The sequence below is a fragment of the Xiphophorus couchianus genome, chromosome 4, assembly GCF_001444195.1.
Source record: "Xiphophorus couchianus chromosome 4, X_couchianus-1.0, whole genome shotgun sequence".
Lineage (NCBI taxonomy): Eukaryota > Metazoa > Chordata > Actinopteri > Cyprinodontiformes > Poeciliidae > Xiphophorus > Xiphophorus couchianus.
This window is the reverse complement of record NC_040231.1, coordinates 24,363,962-24,384,789: the sequence shown is the minus strand read 5'-3', so window position 1 is coordinate 24,384,789 and position 20,828 is coordinate 24,363,962. Positions and strand designations below refer to the sequence as shown.

Below are 20,828 nucleotides of genomic sequence, written 5' to 3'. Positions count from 1 at the left end.
ACTTGGGATCATCAGCAGGCTCTTGTTATTGTTGGTGTGAAAGTACTGCGAAAGTTTACCTTTCATAGGAAAAGACCGAATTATTTGGATATCAAAACAGAGGACAATGTTTGACACTAAACAAATGCTGTTATGATCAACTGGGTGATCAAAGCTTTGAGAATGTGACACCAAATGTTTTTAATCTTTTATTTTTGTAGAACAAAGAAGATATTAAGAATTCTCAATAATTTTACCTTTTTATCTTTTTGATGTGTTGCATATCATATTGCCTGTCATTTCTGATGTAAAGAAAGCTGATCTACAAATTTCCATATTAGCATTTTGGTTTCTCTTTCTGGAAAAAGACGAGCGCCAACTTTCAATTATTTCCATAAGGTCAAGGAGAAAAATGTGTTGTACAGGAACTAAGTTTATCTTCGCCTGATTGTCCCCAGTGGTTGTGGCAGAACTTCAGTACCATTTTTTACCTTTTCTTCTGGTTTCCAGTGGTTTGCACCTTTTATTTGTATATCAGAAAATTTGAAGGCAAACTTACAACACATACCTGGATGTGTTTCTTTTCTATGTTTTTCTTTTCCTATCAACACCTATCTTCACCTCTTCTTCACAGCCTCCAACCCAACTCCCACTTGGCAACAAACAAACCAGCACAGACTCATCCTCAAGGATTATTCTTCCAGGATTAATCACCTCCTCTCTCCTGCTAGTAAACAAAGGAAAAACAAGTAAGTCATTATTCCAACCTCACATTGTGTTCATACTGTCCTCAGACCTCTTCCTCTGCTCTCTCCCACGATGGCAAAATCTTTGGATTGACAACTTCCCAGCTTTCCACAACCAGTAAGAAGAAACCGTCATTAACCTGTTTATTAAACTTGATTCAGCCTTTTACAACGGCTTCTCATTGACAGTTGGTACAAATTGACGGTCTACACAAAACTTGAAATCATAAAAAATTATCTGTCGTACATGTTTTGGTGGGAGTGTGCGGGTAGGAGATTGGAAGAAATTATTTAAATTTCTAACGGGTAGACTTTTTTTTTTTTTCCAAATACAACTACTCAGGATACAAACTGTCTGTTTGAATTAATTTGGGATTCAGTGGTTCTTTGGTACTTTGAGTCTTCTACTGCTAAATGCGTCTCCCATACATGGCCATAAAACGTGTTTTAACTGTTTTATAGCTCAGATCTTTGGAAGTCCTGGTCTACAGAGGTTATGGGTTGATAATAAAGAATGCTATTGTCTTCAGTCTGAAACACGTTGGTTTCAAAGTGTCACAAGAAACCAAACATTTGGCTGTAAAACTACAATCTCTACTCCTTAGTATATAGGTGTGCACAGAGTTTTAAAAGCTTCCCATTTCTGCCATGTTTGGTTTATATTGCTTATAAATTATTAATTTGAGGATGGAGACATCAGAACTTTGGGAAACACAGGGGGGTAAGACGGTCTGTAACACCCCCTCCCATTACACACTGGCTCAAACAAACCAGTTTATACCCAAGCAGTTAAACATTACCTGGTGTCTGATGGTTGCTTTGTTTACATTTTTAACTCTCATGCTATTTGTGAAGTTTCACAATTTTTGTTGGCATTTCTGTTAAGTGAATTCCAGTCCTTGTTTGGGCCTGCTGGCTTTTACAAAAATCCATGAGATTCATGACTTGATCCAACCAAAAATAATGCTCAACTTTCTTCTACAAACACGAATAGTTAACAAATAACCATTTTAATTTAGGTGAAATAAATGCAAGAATAAAATATCTGGGGAAAATGGGCATACAAAAAACCAAATCTGTGAAAGTATGGTGTCATCTGCTGGTTTTGGTCCTCTGTGTCAATGCAGCTATCTACCAGAAAATTTTAGAGTACTTCCTGTTTCCTTCTGTTGACGAGCTTTATGGAAATGTTGATTTCATTTTCCAATAGGACTCATTGGATTCAGGTATGTAGAAGCAGGGATGCGTCTAAACATTGCAGGATAGTAAATCTTTAGGTCTGGACATGGGCACCACTGATTAAGTGGCTCAGGAAACCATTGCGAGTGTTATGAGTTATCTAGCTGATTAGGTTGTTAAACTGTGAACTTTCAATATTGAACGTTTTTGTTTTTCTTTATCTTTAAGCCATAATTATCAAAATCACAAGAAATAATAGCTTGAAATGTTAGTCTGCAAGTTTCACTCTGTGAAATGAGTGATCAAAAAATATTTTATAGACACAGTGTTTCAGCCGCATCTCCTTGCTTCCATTCTTTCCCAGGTAACTGTGTTAAAAATACCTCCTCATTTTGTGAGAGTTATTCCGGTCTAAATCCGTAGGCACCCAACGGTTGAATCCAATATTTTCACTCAACAAAAGACAGAGAAATCTTCTGGAAAAACGTCTCTTCTTTTATTTTCAATAAAACATTTATGATGAAAGATGAGTCCAATATGAAGCAATAACACAAGCACATCCTCATTAAAAAGTACTTTGTTATACTTTAACTCCAAAGGGAACCTAGGATGAGGAGACTTTTATTAACCCATTAGCATGGCAATTATTCCTGAAAAAGAACAACCCTGCCAGGTCACGCTCAAAGTGTGTTTTAAATGTCTTCAAACATGCTGCAATAACCCATTTATTATTAATATACATTTTAGAAACACTGCATATAGCGCTACCAAAAACTGGTATTGTGAATGCAATGAGAAGACCGTGTTAACAAATTCTTGCTTTGTTTTAAAAATAAAAAATAAAAAAATCAAGTTCCAATATCCAGAGAAGACGGGTTTTCAAAAGGTTGTAGGGTTTTTATTTTTGTCTTTGTTCAATCATATTTGACTCATTTTTCATCAAATGGCTGTTTTCCACACAAAAAGAAACGGATATTAAAAATCCATTGTCAATGGCTCTATTTTGAATGACCTGCATTCTTGTTAAATAGCTAAAGGATGTTTCATTCCACTGTGTATTAGAAAGAGTTTAAAAGATTCTTGTTTGAGAGGTGATTATAAGACACAAAGAGCCAATTCCAGTGCTGAGGGAATAAGCTGGTGCTAACACAATTGTCCAGGTGATGAGGTTAGGGTTTAAGATAAGAGCAAGGACATGGCTTTTGGCCATGTACAAGAACACACCGGAGATAGATCAGACCTCTGTGCATGTGTTTCTTTGTGTGCTCCTGTTAGCCAAAGACAGAAAGACAAAGAGGGGGAGTTTAATGGAGTGTCCCAGGGCGAGGCTCCGTTGTTCCCCCTCATCAAGCACGCTGGCAGTGCTTTAGCCCCATAATGGCTACCGCGTGCCCTGAGCTAGTACATGCTCCACAGTTTCCCTTCACTCATTGCTCATTCTTATAGACCAGGTGCATCCACAACCATACCGTTGGGAGAAGGGGTGGGTGGGTTGAAACGATGCTCCACGTTAGGAGACAAGAGGCAAACGGGTGTTGTGACAGGGGAAACAAAGGCGAGACGGATGAAACAACAAGGAAGGAGGGAACAGGGACTGACAGGGCGAAGGCTTGGTTTATAAGGTGATTACGAAAATAAAATCACGAAACAGCAAATTGTAATCACAGAAGCACACAGCTGCCAGTCGCTTATGGTGGCATGCCTATCAGTATCCGGTCACACATTACCAAACAGTCACTTTGACACGCGCGAATACAGAGAGGAGGAGAGTAACACTTGGCTGGGCGAAGAGCAGTTTGGATCAACTGGAACATTTTCTCAGACTATTTATCGCTGCCAGACACAAATAAAGTCATAACAATGTGAGTCTGTCAGCAGAGACACGAAGGACACAAAAAGCAAAGCTTGAATGGGGACGCTGTCCATCCTCACACAAGGCGTCTGTGCCTATAAGTTTCCATTGTCCCTTCTCTGGGTGATTTGCGCATCTGCTTATATGAGTTAATCTACAAAATAATTATGACAAAAAAAAAAATCTCTACTTAAGCTGAAAACAACACTTTTAGCAGCAGTTATTTTTTTTGGTCTGGTCTCTGCTGCCCCCTAAAGGCAACACAAACACTCACCTTGATGTACAAAGGAACAAATCTACCATTTATCAAACAAACTGATTTTTTTTTTTCATGCAGAAACATCCAAATAAAATGCATGCAAGTCATTTAATTTAAAATGAGTAAAAAATAATCAGTTCTTCTCTACAATCACATTTCACACAGAAGCCATCAGTTAATAATACTGCAGCGCTGACATCGCACAAAGATCTGAAAGAAAATTTAAAATCCAGCCTTAAAACTTCATGGTAGCATATCTGAGTCTGCTAAATCACATGCCGTGCAGCTCCGTGCATGCTGAGTGACCTCTTTTTCAATCTCCTGCTGTCAGGGGAAATTATCAGACTGAGATTGGTGTTTTTAACTTATCAGTCCAATCCGCCAATCAGTAAGTGTCAAGCAGAATGAAGAAGGTGATAATAAGGAGCGTCTGACACAGAGCTACTGCTTAATCTAAGGGTGAGTCTGACTATTAACCTTTGTCCTGCATGTCATCCTAGGCTTTTTTTTTTTTTTTTTTCAAATAAGAAACCTCTTATCAGTTATATATATATATATATATATATATATATATATATATATATTTATTGCTACAAAAGAATTGAGTTATCAAGTTGTAAAAAATCAACCCATAAACCAATGATGCCACGTCTAAATTATGATTGGGTGTCCCAAGAGGGACAGGCTGGATTAAAATGTTTCTTTTACTTTTTATTTATGTTTTTGAAACTGAAAACCTTAATTGGAAAGTGATATTTGGAGTTAAACTCCTGCTGCCTGTGGGACTCATTGTTCCTTTTCCCTCGTGGCGGTGCTTAACAAAGCTTGTGTGAGCAGGTACCCTATAAGGTCGGCTGCACTCCCTCCTCTCATCACAGACCACTTGTCATTGTGCTTTTTTTTTTTTCTTCTCCTGCTTTCATTGTCTCCGAAGCAGATAAGAAGTCAATTACGAGGTTCTTGTAAATTTCTACAAGGGCCAAGCAAAATGACCACCAGTGTCAAATCCAAGGTCCTTTGAAACAGACACACACTCCTTTTGTCTGGGTACATGCGTGTCACCCTGGAAGTCATCTTTTAGCTGCTTTCCCTCTTTAGAAACATCTTATCAGACCTGATAGTTCAGATTAATGATCAGCCGGAGCACAAAGACACACACACAGACAGGATCATTTAGAACAGACCTCTTTTAAATCATGGCCCTGGTGAAAAGCACCATCTATTATTACCGCCTTTCCCCCATAACATCTAATCTTTGTTATGAAGAGTGTTTTTTTGTGTTTTTTTTTTAAGCCTGATTAAAGTTCAAAAACTCAGAAGAATCGTTTGATTCTATTTTTGTGGTTTTGGTTTGATATGTTGTTTGAAAAGAAAATGGAACATGTATGCTCTTGCATAAAACTCTTCAGTAGGCTTTAAGTGATATTTAAAATCATCATAACCATCAACATCACCAACACCAGCATTATCACCATGATATAAGCTGCTTTACAATGAAATGACAATAAATTTATTTTATGAAAATAATGAGACCCAATGATGCTGTACAGAAAGAACCAGAATAAAATCCATTTCTCCAAGTTATTTTAAATCAGACAGGCTTGTTTATGTGGAGCAGCAGGATAATGAGTAATTCTTTAGTTCTTTGTGGATAACAACATGCAGCTCATTGCTCTGGGCCAGGGCTGGGCTGCTGAAATGTCATTGGCTGTTCTCATTCAGATCATATCAGAAGACCACCTGAGGTTCCAGGGCGAGATGTAATAAACTAGCCTGAGGAGAACAGCTGCAAGTGAGAAGCAGACTGTAGTAACAGGCCGAGGCTTCGCTATAGAGCAGCACCTTAACAGTGTTGTGTTGTTTGGAGAGTGAATTTCTCCCAACAGCACACCGAGCTGGATCATAGCACTGGAAACCTGCAAAAACACACTTTAGTTCAATATCTGTTGTCTTAATGACAGTGATTTATGTCAATGGGAATGTACAGTAAGTGCCAACAGAAAGACACAACACCTTCATGCTTTAACAGATTCATTACGATGTTTGCACACCTGTGTCAATATGGGTGAGGTATTTTATTTTATAAGTTTTTACCCATTTAATATAAAAAGTGACATTCCTGGACTGTAAATGATTGGTTGCATAAAACTTTACAGGTCATACAATCACATTTCTTTTTATTTTTGAGCCTTTTTTGTGTGCTGGTCCTTATTTCCTCAAGACATATCTCTGTTGGTGGTCTCTCTCCCTACCGCCGCTTTTCTTTTCCCGTTCTCGTTGGCTGCTCAGCTGATACCTTTTTGAGTTTTTCCCAGGAGAAACTTTTACAAGCCAGCTTTACAAAAGTGGTCCGTCGTGTCCCAATGTCCTCAACAGTTCTCTTTTTTTCTTTTTCTTTATCTTTTTTGGCGATCTGTGTATGTGAGGTGATTCTGTAAATCAAAGCAAACATAGACGATTTAACAGGTGCTTACAGAAAACATGCTTGAGAGAACCTGTACGCTGGTAATTTCTGTATAGATTGTTGAATCAACAGAAGCAGAAATAAAAGGAGGAGAGCAGCTTGGCTGAGCTGTCCAGCAGCAGCAGCAGCAGCAGTGGAGCCATGTGGGATAATAATTTCCTCCTGCCCTATAGGCTCCTAATTTCCTGTGGTTCACCCATCTGCCTATGCCAGACACCCGAGAACATGTATGTATGTTCCATGTGTGCTTGCCAGGAAAATACTCACCAGTGGACACACAAACCCTCACATGTTCACTAAATTAATCTACCCACAAGCACTGTGGGAGAAGACATTAAGTGTGAACTGAGCTGCAAATATGCAGTTATTGCATTGTCAACGTGCAGAAATACTCACACAAATATTCTTCCTTCTACTTCTAAGCTTCCACTATGGTTTCCAAGAAAAAAGAAAAAAAGAGCGAGAAATGTCAGGTATGATTTGCTTCTTTTTGTGTTTTACTTGTTCAGGAAAAACTCTTGCATATCCGATAGTCTAACGTCTTCATATGTCCGGAAGAGAGAGGAGGCTTTGTCAACAGTGCCATCTTCAGGTGGAGACTCATTAATACATGCTGAACTTGTTTCATGGCTTTTATTTAAGCAACCTATCCTTTCTTTTGTAACTTATAAACGACAGAATGTGACTGTTTATATTTTATTGGTTACAAATTTCAGTATATTATCAAAATGCCACATCCACTAAAAGTTAAGTCAGGAAAGCCATTCACTGTCCACAGTAGGACATTCTGATCAGATCTGGAAGCAGACTTTTCATTCTATGTATAAAATGACACATAACCCGTTTTAATCATTGCTTGACAAAATATTTTCCTAATTTATGCCAGTTGAAATTACTGAAATTATTCCTAAATGCCTGGATAATGATAACTAATGTATTTATTTTTTCTACTTTTTTCGGAGTTAAACTTTACATTTAATTCTCTCTAACTTTTAAAACTAGCTTCAAACCTATTGGTTCCTTCCTCGAGCTTCTAATAATAGTTCCCTGGAATTTTGGCTCATTCAATCCATGCCTGGTTTGTGGGCCGGCTTCCTGGTCCATACATTTTAGTGCAAGTTTTTAATGGGACTGAGATCAACCTGTGAGTGCCACTCCAAATACTTAAGCTCTTTCTAGCTAATTTGGCTGTATGATTAGGGTCACTAACCCTTAAAAAGAGTAATTTAGGGCTAAGGTTGTGAAGTTTTGAAATGTTCATTATTTCAACATAATGTTCTTTCCTTGCTAACACCCACACCGCATGATGCTGCCACTCTCTCATGTCTAATGAGTCAAACAGGTTCTGAAACTTTCCGCAAGTCTACAATTATGATTATTGCTAAACCCGTCAATGACAGAAATAATTTTATTCTAAATGTTTTGCTTGATATATTTATTTTTCATACAGTGACTGTAAATTTCTGCTTTGAATTGTAAACTGATAAGTATTTTCTCAACCTATATAAAAAGAACCACTGACAACGTTAACTTAGTTTTCAACCAAATTCTTGCAAGAACTGAGAAGGCACAGATGATCAGCTCCTACAAGCTGATCTCCTTGCGTTCTGCCATCCTGCTGCAGAACTTTTATTTTTATTAACTGTGAATGGGAAGTGGGAGAGTGATCTTCACAAGAACGGGGGCTACCCTGATAACAAGCAAGGGAAACAGAAACTAAATTCAACCCAGAGACAGTTAGAGGCACTAATGAGTATCTCAGGAAGGCCCCCTAAAGAAACACCTGTGAAAACATGCTTGAGGTCCAGGAAAGGTTAGTTATGTCTTACACACAGTTTAACAAGTTCCTCCTCTCTGGGGTGAGAACACTAAACCTTAAAATATAAAACAACTAGTAATATAAAACTACTAGTGTAAGAAAGATAACAAAACATAGTAATTCTAACATAAACCTGTCAGATTGCTTCACAGAACGAAATTAATGTGTAACAGTAATAGACATAAGTTCATCCACAGCCTTGTTCTTCAAAACATTGTTTTTAATAATTGGTTGAAAAGCAGATGATCCTAAACATAATGCATAAGATACATTAGCTTATACATCAGATGTTTTTATGTCACAGAGCCTTGGCTAAAAATTATGTAGCAACCAACTGTAGCATGTGTTTACATGACACGCATTTCTCTGAAGCTCAAGAAATTCCTCAAAACTATGTAAATTGCTTAAAGCATTCATTATGACCACATAAATGAAGGTGGAACGCGGGGCAGAAACCACACAAAACACGAGGCTGGACAAAGGTTACGTGTCACATTTTAGCCTTGATACTGGAGTTTCAGGGCATGCACTTTAGACAGCATGTGACCCACTTTTACTGACTCAAAGAGAAACCGTTGCAATTGAAAATGGAAAAATATAAAATGAGACAAGTCACACACTGAGGAAGGGCTATTTAAAGTTAAACACAAAGTGTTTCATATCTATGGCAAATTAAGATTCAAAGTTATTTTCATACAACAAAGAAGTTTGACATTACTATATTAAATAGGCCTTTCTCACTAAAAATAAAATACAGGAGTATCAATATTGAAAAGACTATTTGATTGTTTTATATTTTAAGAAAACTGTCTAAATTTATCTATACACTCATTAATAATCAGTGGAAAGTTCTTTATTACCGTTAGAGTAATCAGACTCCACTGGTTCACCAGTTTCTTTGAACAATTTTGTTATAGATACTTACATGTCAGCGGTCATAATGTTATGCCTAATCTATGCATACATAAGTATTTTACAGGAAGATATTTGAATTTCTTACAATCATTCTCTCTCATCTAGAGTATTTGTAATATTCATTGAAATGAATGAGTGAAAAAATGTGGTAAGTGATTACACCTATTTGTGGAAGAATTTTAAAAAACATCAGAACTAAATGACTCCGTTATAGATTACATTATACTAAAGTGCCGAAAGATTTCATTAGTTTTTGCTTTTTTTTTTTTTGTTACACTCAGATTTTCTAGGTAATCAAACATTTCACATCAAAGATAACCTGAGAAACACAAAAGACTATTTTCAAATGCTGACTTTAAAGATAAAACTATCCAAGCAAATCTGGTCCAATGTGAAAAAATAACAAACACAACATTTTTGAGGATTTATACTCTCAAAAGCAACAAGTGTATAACCATGTCAAATAATGACTTACAGTTTATAATTAAAATAGCTTTGCATATACTGCATATTTTTTCTTCTTAATGAATGACTGCAAAGAAATATAGGTTGAATAACAAACAATATCATAAAAGATGGATAATATTAACAGATAGTGGACAACAGATTCATCCAACGATGTAATTAAAAAACTTCTCTTTTTTTTAGTGTGACTACACACACATAGGAACATGCAGGAGCCACAAAGGCTTCATCCACTGACTGACTCAGTCTAGCTGACAGGTGTCCAGCCTTTTTACCAGAGAACTGCTCCAGCCTTTAACCCTACTGGACAGACTGAATATCACTGAGTGACTGTTGACTGATGCTTTCTGCTGCTGCAGTGCAATTATTAAAATCCATACAATCTAGTGGGATTTTTACCCTAGATTACAGACTAAGGGTTGTGCAACATTTACATATGTTTAAGTACCATTGGATCCCAATGTTAAGCAAAGGAGCATCTTTAAATAAACTGTGTAACATCTCATTCTTTCTTGTAGCATGTCATCTGTTTTCTCTGATATGCTGCTTTGTTAACAAATAACAATCAGTGTCTGAGTAACTTGGAGAATCTTAATGTGAGATAATGAGCCTGGTATTATTAGTGGAAGTGTGTCTGTATAAATGTGTGCGTGCCAAGCCCTTGATCTTCTCCTCACACTTTAGAGTGACCTTGCAAATCTGTTTATGCCTGCCATCTGGCCATTTGTTAAATACTGGGCTTTGTATTTAACAGCTCACCGTGTGTCCGTATATGTCATACGTTTGCACGGATATCCTGAAAACATGCTCATGCGCATAATGTAAGACGAAAACCTGATAAAATTAGATCTACATACAGTCTAAAAGATGCCATCTTAAAGCTCAATAATGTTGGGATAAAACAGGTAATCCTTTTAAAGCACAGTGGGTGGTGGGGAATACAATAACTCTCACACAGAGAGAACTGCAAGAATTGCATTTCTGACCAAGCTATCTGACCTAAATAGAAATCTAAATCCCCAGAGAGTGTAGGAACTAATTCACACAAACACACACAGGGTGCCAGAAAGGGCCGTGAATCATCCCTGAAACAACTGCAGTCGAGAGAGATCCATCAGCTGGTCCAAGGCTGGCAAGACAGGACGGCAGCAGAGACAGATGGACTAGTTTAACCACAGTAAGAGAGGCTGACCTTCTTCAGAGAGGAGAGAGGCGAGGAGAGCAAGTGTGAAGAGGGAGAGGGAAATGAAGGGACGATGTCAGAGACAGAGACCGTCCTCTGAAATAGCTGCCATTAATCTTCTCTATCTCTGCAGGCACAGAAATCTCTGGCAAATCAAGCTTCCTCAGCACAAGCAAATGACGTGGAGAGCAGCATTAATTAGATCGTGGGACGAGGAGACGCGACTACACTGGAGACTCAAAGCAGAACTGCTGCTCCTACAAAAGGAAATATATTTGAATTACAAGATGTGCATTGTTGCTACTTTACTCCAAGACGAAAAATAAAAGATGAGCATATAACCAAATAGAACAGATCTTTAATGAAGCTCTTTCTACATTAGTGTTCAAATTATTTTTCAAATTATCTTGCAGACACTACAAGATCAAGCCCATAACTGAACAAGCCCTCAATGGAATTGAACCCTGTCTACAATCAACTGGTAATAATCTTCCAGCAACAATCCCAGTTAATAACTGGTTACTGTAATCCACAGTAATGATGACTAATGGTGGATTTAAAAAGTGTACACACACTTGTTATAATGCCAGGTTTATGTATTGCCAAGAAATGAGACCAAAACAAACCAATTCAAGATGTTTTTCATCTTTACTTTGAGATATTGTTTCAACTTAAAAACAAATAAAGCTGTCAGAGGGAAAATGTCTAGTTGAAGGAAATCTGCAAACAAACAAAACTGAGAATAAAGCATCACAATGACTTCAGATATATGTCAAAACAAACTAAATGAGTTTTACCACAAGAACAAACTAAAAATGTGTGTGTGCGCATTAAATTGTGTCCTTTGTACACAACCTGTGGGTCCTTTCACCACCGTGCTTTAAAAAGGCCTGTCTTTTAATCTGCCCTCAGGACATTATCGGATCATCTCAGACAAATGCAGGTCTGAACGCACCCGTTGACTCATCTATATTTCATTCAGTGTTCAGGGATCCTTGTAAAGCAATGTATAAAAGAAAGCCGAGTGTCCTGCTTAAAGCTTGCTTGTACGTCCCTCGCTCATTCTGCTCAGTTTGAGATCCATGTGGGCGTTGGTAAAAACAGCCAAAGCGTTTCAGTTGTGTTATTTAATATTGCATATCTGCCATTAACAAAGGAGATTTCATTCTCTTTCTCTCTCTGAAAAGATTGTTCACTGTTTCGTTTAAAGATTTTCTGGAGAACTTTGTCCTGAGGTTACTCTGGCTTTCTACTGCAGTCCAAAAAACATGACAGGGATCTTAAGTGGTCTCTTGTAAATTGTTCTTAGTTGTGGATGAATAAATTTTCTGAGCTTTATTGATCTGAATACGAGTGTGTCTGATTACTCATTTAGTGCTTTTATCATTCTAATGAATGAGGTTTAATGTTTATTGCAAAGGAAATGCACATGTTTGCATTGTCATAAGTTACAGCCATTTTGCTTTGATTATTTTTAGCATCCTGTGCAAACCTTCATACGGAAACAAAAAAACAATCAGATATGTTAAGAGTTCACATCAAAACACATCTTTTTAATTGCCTATTATTCCAAATTTTTTGTAGTTTTTTAAAAACATTTTTAAAATTTCAGAGGTAAATTGTGTTTGTTTTTTTATGATCTGTAGTTAATGTAGAGTTTGAAACCAAAGCCAGAGGAGTAAAATTCCAGTACAACAGAGATCTTGTCATACTGAGGTTACTTTTGCTCCTCAGGTACCTTTACTGCTAATGTCGGATTAGAGCCTGGTGCTCTTGGTAGATCTAACCTTGTTGGACAGGTTAAGGAGTATCGGCCAGACCAAAGTGTGCGCTGTGGTCCTTCAGGCTGAATTTTGTGAACTCGGCTTACATACCGCTAAGATAAAGAAGAAAACACACAAAACCACAAAATAAAAATGGGGGTCTCCACGTGAGGAGCCACGGGGCCAACTCACTTCTGTCAAGCGTGAAAATTAACATCAGCAGAAGGAACAAGGTCACATTACTCAAGGGAAAAAAGATCAGACGAGCAGCACTTTAGATGAGAAACTTCAACCTTGCCTGGAAATGAGAGAAATTAGTGAAATAGTAACATGGTGGACAGAGGAAACTGACTTAGCTTGCCCAGGGGAATGGTAAGAAGGAACGAAAGTGAAGATGACAGGGGAACCTGGAGGCAAGAAACTGGGCTATACTTGGATCCAGCAGGAGAGGAGGGCACAGGACTGGGATGGCCAAAGAGCTGCTGTCAGTGACCCATTCTCAAGGAAGTAGATCAGCTGTTGACGATGGCTGGGGTATTTGGTTTATTTATGACCTCAGAAGAAATAGATTTGGCTGTGCAAATTTCATTTATTGATTCTTCGACTGTATTACATTTCCTTCAGGTACTTTCTCAGTTGTAGTATTTGTGTGGAGAGGTACTGAAGTAGTTGGTGTTGATCAACCAATCAGAATCAGACTTTAAAGAACATGTACGCACATTTCAGGCAAACCAATGAGAATTTTATTTTATTTTTTTCTGATCACATTTCTCAGACTCATGGGAGAGAAAATATCTCCTGGCTGAAGCTCTTTCAAGCTCAAAGTATCAAAACATTTTTATTATTTTGTAGACTTACTTGTTTTATAATTTTTTAAGCCTTTCAAATGTTTAAGTTAGAATGACACCATGTGTGACATATATCAGAATGTGTTGACACATGGAGACACTTCAGGGTCATACACACGTTCATATCGTTATGGCTCAGGATGCCACTCGCAAGGGATAAGAGGACATTAAATCTAAAACATTCTTTACAACATTTTAAAGGGACCAAAAGAAGAAGAAAAAAGTTCTGATCTGGTGTTTTTGCGCTAATTCGATCTCTGATGGTTTAAAAATAATGTCTTAGAAATTTCTGCTTGTTTGGGAGAAGTGTAATCTAATTAGCAAACAGGTGTATCCTGCATTTCACACATCATTTTCACTGTGCTTCTTTTTTTTTTTTATTATTATCTGCAGCTTGCAAACATTACATTTCACCAATATTACTGACACATCTGTTTGGGAGCCTGTAGAAGGTCCATTACATTTTTGCCACAAGGAGCTGGATGTTTTTGCACCTCGGGGGCCAAACTGGAACTCTCTTCAGCAAGCAGCCATCCATGAAATGGGAAAATCTATAACGCGTTTAATTCTGTTCTCTGTAGATCACGGCCTTCTCTCCAAGTGACACGAGAAGGCCTGCAAGCAGCGGTAACCTGCAAACAACCTTCCCCCGTCCTTTCTGCAATATTGAAATAAACAATAACTCCTATGTTGTCCAGTCCTCCCACACTGTTTTCTTCTGACTAAGCACTTTAGTATTTGAGTTTCACAATACTACTACATTTATATTTAGACATATATTTTTATTTCAGCATTTTTGGCCAAATAATCAGTATTTTTTTTAAGCATTAATTAATAGCTTTTTATAATCTACACCGCATTTCTCATGATCCTTCCATGAATAAGCAATCTGTGGAGCTGTCCGTCTGTTTTTCTCTTGTTTGATTAGCGTAGTTTAAGCCACAAACTGTCAAGAAATAGATGCATTAGGACGATCACCTTTTCAGTTAAAAGGAAAACATTTCAAAACTGCAGCCTCAAGGGATGCAGTCACATCCTTAGTCACTCTGGCTCACAGCAGCCTGCCCTTTAGAACTATTCAAAGACTAAAAAGATGAATGAGGCAGATATCTGGCAGGAATTCACTGAGTTTCAATTTACTGGATGGGTCCGTAGGTTACATAATGCCAAACATGGATTTATTTATTTTTTTCCCTCCCCCTGCCTTGCTGATTAATATTGCTTTCAAGGGCCTATAGCATCCTGGATGCAATTTTAACCAAGTGTTTTTAGTTCATTGACTGCTAAAAATAGGAAAGGAAAAAAATAACAGCCAATACGACTGATCCGTGCTTCTACGTTTTCTTAAAATTATTTCTTTGCAGCTGTTAAAATTTAAACCAAGTTGTGTGAGACTTTTGGTGACACTAAATGGGAAATGTGGAGATGCTAAAACACTTCATGACCCTTTTAACCGTGCCGTTGTTGTCGGCACGTTTATGCATACGTCACGTTCTTTCTGAACTTCTGCTCTTCAGCTTCCTGCTCTTGTTGCCCTACGTGTCACTGTGGCCTGAAGGCAACTCCTGCCTCATGATATCAGTGAGGTGTGAATAAGTAGGCCACCAGTGTGACTGTCAGCTGTGTATCAGTTGTATAGATCTGTGCCCCTATTTAAAGCAGATTGCTACTGTGAATCTGTGAATGGGGGTGTAAAAGTAAATGTAAAAGCTACACAGCAAAACCTCCCTGTGTGCTGCTCTTAATCACATCAGTGAGACAGATGGGAGCAGATAAGGAGATGAGAGACCGTCACCGTGAAGTTTAATTAGGCCTGGCTCACTCACCTTATACTCTCTACAAAATATGACAACTAAGAATCACTGTCCCTTAATTGTGTGTCAGTGGCTTTTAAAACACAGGACAATTGCAAAGAACTGAAAATGTTCTAAAGATTGTTTTTTTTTCTCCTAAAGTAGAACATTTTGACAAAGTGAAAATCATATATTTCTATGGCTTCATTACACGGGGAGGGAAATATTGCAAGCCTTCATTTCTTGAAATTTTGATGACTGTAGCTTACAGGAAATGAAACCAAAGATTCAGTGTCAGAAAACTGGAAGTTTACCGGATCAATTAAAAAAAACATATATTTTAAAGAGAATTATCAAGCTTTTATAAAGTATGTTCATTTCTATGCACTATATACTTTTTTGGGCCTCCATTTGTATTAATTTGCTATTAGCAACTCACATATACAAGTCACTGGTTTACAGAAAGGCTAGACTGCCAGTGATTCCACATTGTGGACTTAAACCTGACTGAGCTTTGTGAAATGTCTTAGTGTCTGGATGATGTTGTTTGTAGAAACCTTACTAGATAGAACCAGACTATTATCGAGGCAGAATTGCATCAAATGATTCGCAAATATTGAACTTTTATCAACAATATCTGCATTCATGTCGCCCACAATTGAAAACTACTAAATACCACATTTAGTAGTATTTTCAGGATTCTAAAATTACTGGCCATTTGCTGACCACCAGATAGTGTCTTGATCCAAATGCTACACAAATTCACTTTAGTAAATATGAAAAATGATGAACTGGAGCTACAATTGAGCATGCAAGACATGAAAACTGGCTTTAAGTGATGAAGCCATCCGAGATCAAGCTTTATTGTACAAGGACCATGTTAGTTAATGTAAACATGAGGAAACATCCCTGCTGTGGCATTCCAGTCACAATTTCTTATTGTTAGAGTATGTTTTTATTATTACGTGCGCATTGTTTGCTATTTTGTCTATGACTCCATATAAACTCTTACTACTGTCACTTATTTGCCTCATATGTGAGACAGTTATTTTTTGTTTTTAAGCATGTGCACTGACTGATGGCACTTTTTAAATTTCGTTGTTCTTGTGACAATGACAATAAAGATTTATCTTATCTTATCTTATATGATCAACATCCTCAGTTCCACAAACTGTATAGAGCAACAATTACAGAAGAGCTGTAAAGGGTAACAGGGCGAGTTTAAGACTATATTGAAACTTATTTATTTCAGCTACGTTCTCTCATAGACACAATAACAAATATTATTGAGGGATTCAGACACGCAAGCTGCCCGCGTTATTCAGAAATTCACATTTCCCCATCTAGACTGCACAGATCTATGGCCAGTCAGTCGTGCCTTGACAACGTCGGGAACGCGCATGTCAGGATCGTTGCAGAGATCCTGCTGCCTTGGCTCTCACGATCAGTCGTGAGGAGGATGGCGTTGTCTGCGAGCGGCTACGGACGCCTTGTTTTCTGTTTTTAAAACAGATGTCGGGAGCCGATGACATCACACGACACTCTAAAACCTGCTGAAGCCGACCGACCGCCTGCGGAGGAAAAGACGCCAACACTACTGATGGGATTCCCAGTCGCTGCTAGATGGAGAAACCGAAAGGGTGGACTCGTTATGAATAATTAAAGAACATATCTGCTGCTGAAACAGAAGGAACATGCATCTGCACCAGGTGCTGACGGGAGCGGTGAACCCTGGAGATTGTTGCTACTCGGTGGGAAGCGTTAACGACGTCCCCTTCACGGTGAGGCTTTGAATTTTATATCTGTTTGCACAAAACGACAGCCGTCCAGGCTAACCGCGGACTAGCTAGCTGGGACGGTTCGCCAGCTGACGCGGCTGGCGAACGATGCTAACGCACCAGCTAGCCGGGTTGCCTCAGCAGAAGTGCCGCACCGACATATTCCCAGAGTCCAGACTACAAGTAGCATCCTAATCACATCCCCTTTCTGATTTACTCCCACGGCCAGTCAGGCATTGATGAACTAAATATTGCTGCGAATGACATGTTCTTCCCAACCCAAGACATTATAGGCACTCAGGTGACCTTTAGCTGCATCTTAAAACGTTAGAATTACCGCAAGGGAATCCCTTTGTTGCGCAGCCCTGAGGTTATTGTGGAAACATATTTACTCCGACTAAATGAGTAAACATGGGCGGTGCAATTTTTACCGAGAAAGTGTGTTTGACGTGATTCTACACCAGAACAGCGTTAAGCATTGTATATTGCTGTATGTGGTCGTTGCTCAGACTGAGCTCGCTACCATTTGGCGTTAAATCCTCCTCACGCATCATTAGCTCGCAGCATCAGCTGCGCCTGCCATGACGTAGGGAGCCATATATGGACACATGCGCTAAAAAAGCCTGACTGACTGGCACTATTTGTTGTTCAGATTCAACAACAAATAGTCCATTTTAAAACCTAACTGTGTCTGCCACCGTTTTTACACGCATGCATCGGAATATAGACGAGTATTGCCGACAAATATGAATTATTTATATTTTAGATACTGGTGTAGGACAGCAGCCATTCAGTAACAACCTACTGAATGCTGATTAAACTAGGAGCACGAAAAATAAATAAATAAATAAATAATCTGTGTTTGTGATTTGTTGACCCCTTTGGGTTGTAAAAATCAATGTGTCAGTCTGTGGTCTGGCAGCTTCCCAAAATGACTGTGTGCCTCAAATAGGTAGCACAGAGAAGCCAAATCAATATTCCATTTTGTGCAGTGGGAGATGGCAAAAATCTACAGTCTCTGGTATGCAACGTGCTCTTACTCCCAACACCCATTGTTGGCGTTTTTGCATTAAATGGATCGGTCCAGGCAAAGCACTGAGATAAGGAATGTAAATAACTAACAAAATGGAGGAATTCTTGAATCAGGTGTTATGAATACCAGTATGAAACGTATCGGACATCTTGGAAGAAAAAACCCCATAAAAACCTTGATTAGAATAACCCAATATTCTGACATACTGTTTTGCTAAATGATCAGTATGAAGTATTGAAGGTAGCCTGTGTTGTACCAGTTTGCATGACTTGAATCTGCTGAATGTGTTTTAGAAATGCTTCAGCAGCTTTCAAGCACAACAGCAAACAAAAACGAAACTCTGTGGACCTGTTCCTGAAACACATTACTTACGGTGTTATTTATAACATCTTTTCACATCAAAACATGCAGATGGATCGCTTTTCCTCTTCTTTTTCTGATTTTCCCCAATCTGATGGACTATACAAGATAAATATTGTTAAACTATGGTGGGGTCTTATCCATCCTTGCCCTAGAACCCGGTTTCCAGATGAAGGCAGTTGAAATGTAAACAGGCGGATGTTGAACCCGCAGCCATATCTTCTCAACAGCAAAGGACAGGGATGGTTGTAAAGCTAAAGCCTTGGTAGTCGCTACAGGGCCCTGATTTTTATGTCTGGTATTTTTCTTTCTGTGTTTGAGAGGGTTATTTGAAGAGCACTAGACATCATGTCCAATGCGTTTATGCTCACACTGACCCCTAGGGCTCCTAGGCTTGACCCTGACAAAACACACACACGCACACACACACACACAAATACATAGCTTACATCGTCCATGAATGGATATGCGTTTCGTGGCCAGATTTATTCTCTTAGATGCGATAAGAGATTTCCTTAAAGTAACACCGACAATAAACCTGTTCTGACCTGTTAGATGGTGTCTTGTTTTTTTTTTTTAGAGTCTGCCTCCAGACTAGCTAAAGGCCTTTTGTATTAGTAACTGAGAAAAAAATAGATATCAGAAAATATGATGCTGACTAAATTTTAACCAGCATTTTAACACACTTTTTCCCCTACAAAGAAAGAATAAAGATAGAAAGTGACACTGTTTTTATGAATTTGCTGGGGGGGTTTTGTTGTTTTTTTTTGTTTTTTTTTACAGATGCGCTTGTTTTTGGTGCAGACTAATGGCACTTTCACACCAGAGTTGTTTGGATTATCTAATTTGTTTGAGCAAGATTGACTGCTATTGGAGCTCTGGTGTGGACCTAATAAGCCAATCTATCTGTGTGATTGATGGAAATCTGTGTGACCTGAAAATTATAGGAGTTTCTTTTAGTTTTGACTCATGTAATGAATAGGAGGAAAACAAAAATCTAATTTTCAACATTTATCCATCATTGAACAGAACTAAACGTGACGCATGAGAAATTGTACGATTCTGTTCTCTGTTGAATTAATTGGACTATTTGTTGAAGAACTTTAAATAACAAGACTACTGAAGGCCTCTTTTTATTATTATTAAACAAAATTAAATTGTATTTTGAGTCATTAAGGGGCTTTTGTAAATCTAGGACATTTGACAATGACTTGCCTATTGCCTAAATACAAATCACCAAAACTAATCAAAAATGCAGACAAAATACACTTTATCTAGCAGTAATTATGGCTGGGGATTCTTGCTTTTCACCTCAATGTCGCACTTTGTAGAGTGTCTGTGTGTGTGAGGAGTCTTATAGTTGGCTGAACAAAGAGGCCACTGTTAAATGTGCTGTTTGTAGGATTATTGTGTTGATGGAAAATGCTAAATAGTGTCTGGGAGCAGGTGCAGAGCACTTTATGTTTTATAAATGGTGAAAGTCAAGTCAGCTGTGTGGACTCTATGTGTACACTTACCCTGTATAACTGTGTGGATTGAATAATGGCTGAATTTATTTTTTTTTAAGGTTTATGTCTACTTTTTCTTACTTGATTTACAGGAATAACCCACCAAATTTAAATAAACAAAAGCAAAACATTTTACGCAAGGTGTACAAGTTTTTATTTGTCAAAGGAATATTCTCTCATGTGAATTTAAACTATAACCAGAATTCAAAGGTGAAAGCCTGATGGAGAGGCACCAAGCGTGATCCGGATCTCTTGCAGTTTTCTCGTTGTAAGCATCTGTTTTGTTTGCCGTCATGTGACACAACAGCAAAGGCCCCAAAAGTATAACTGCACACAGAGGGTCAAAGTGCAGGTTAAAGGGATAAACTGTGCCTACAAACTGACATAATCACCACAGCTTATTGCAGGACAGAACTGATCAACGGTTGTCAAAAATGTTCCCTCTAAACCTGCATGGATCTCACACGTGATACTAGCAGCTGTGGTTGTGGAAATGTGCTTTTTATGCATAGAGAAGAGGCAGTGTTTGATGTATGAAGGCAGAAGTATTTTATCATTCTCCTTCCTCTTATCTGTTTCCATCAAAGCACATGACTGCTTCTGCTCCTTTTGTTGAAAATACACACAGTTAAAAGCAGCTTCATGTTTGTCCTGTGATAGTTTACCTTTGCTATCTTTCAAAAGTCCGCAGTCTGCTGACTTGGCTTTCAAAAGTGATACGGGAAGAATTCAAAATCTAAACTATGTTGTTGATTTTCTTAGAGCACTGTTTTTTTGTTTTCTTCAGACAGTGCAGCTGAAAGTACAAAATTAGAATAACCTCAAAAACCTCAGATTTTTTTTTTTTAGAAAATAGTTTATTTTAACATGGCTTTCTAAAGTGC

At 38.1% G+C, this 20,828-nt stretch overlaps 1 protein-coding gene across 7 annotated transcripts in view; it reads left to right on the top strand.

Moving 5' to 3' along the window:
* dmxl2 (Dmx-like 2) overlaps positions 1 to 20,828 on the top strand; it is a 72,627-nt gene that overhangs the window by 9,850 nt on the left and 41,949 nt on the right. For 4 of the 7 annotated variants that reach the window (XM_028013786.1, XM_028013787.1, XM_028013784.1 and 1 more), the window contains exon 1: positions 16,670 to 17,046. In XM_028013786.1, coding sequence (XP_027869587.1) covers positions 16,960 to 17,046 — 87 coding nt within the window. In that variant the 5' untranslated portion in view covers positions 16,670 to 16,959. Of the gene's footprint in view, positions 1 to 1,451; positions 1,455 to 16,669; positions 17,047 to 20,828 lie in introns of those variants that run through there. The other 3 variants (XM_028013789.1, XM_028013788.1, XM_028013785.1) reach the window with 2 other exon arrangements.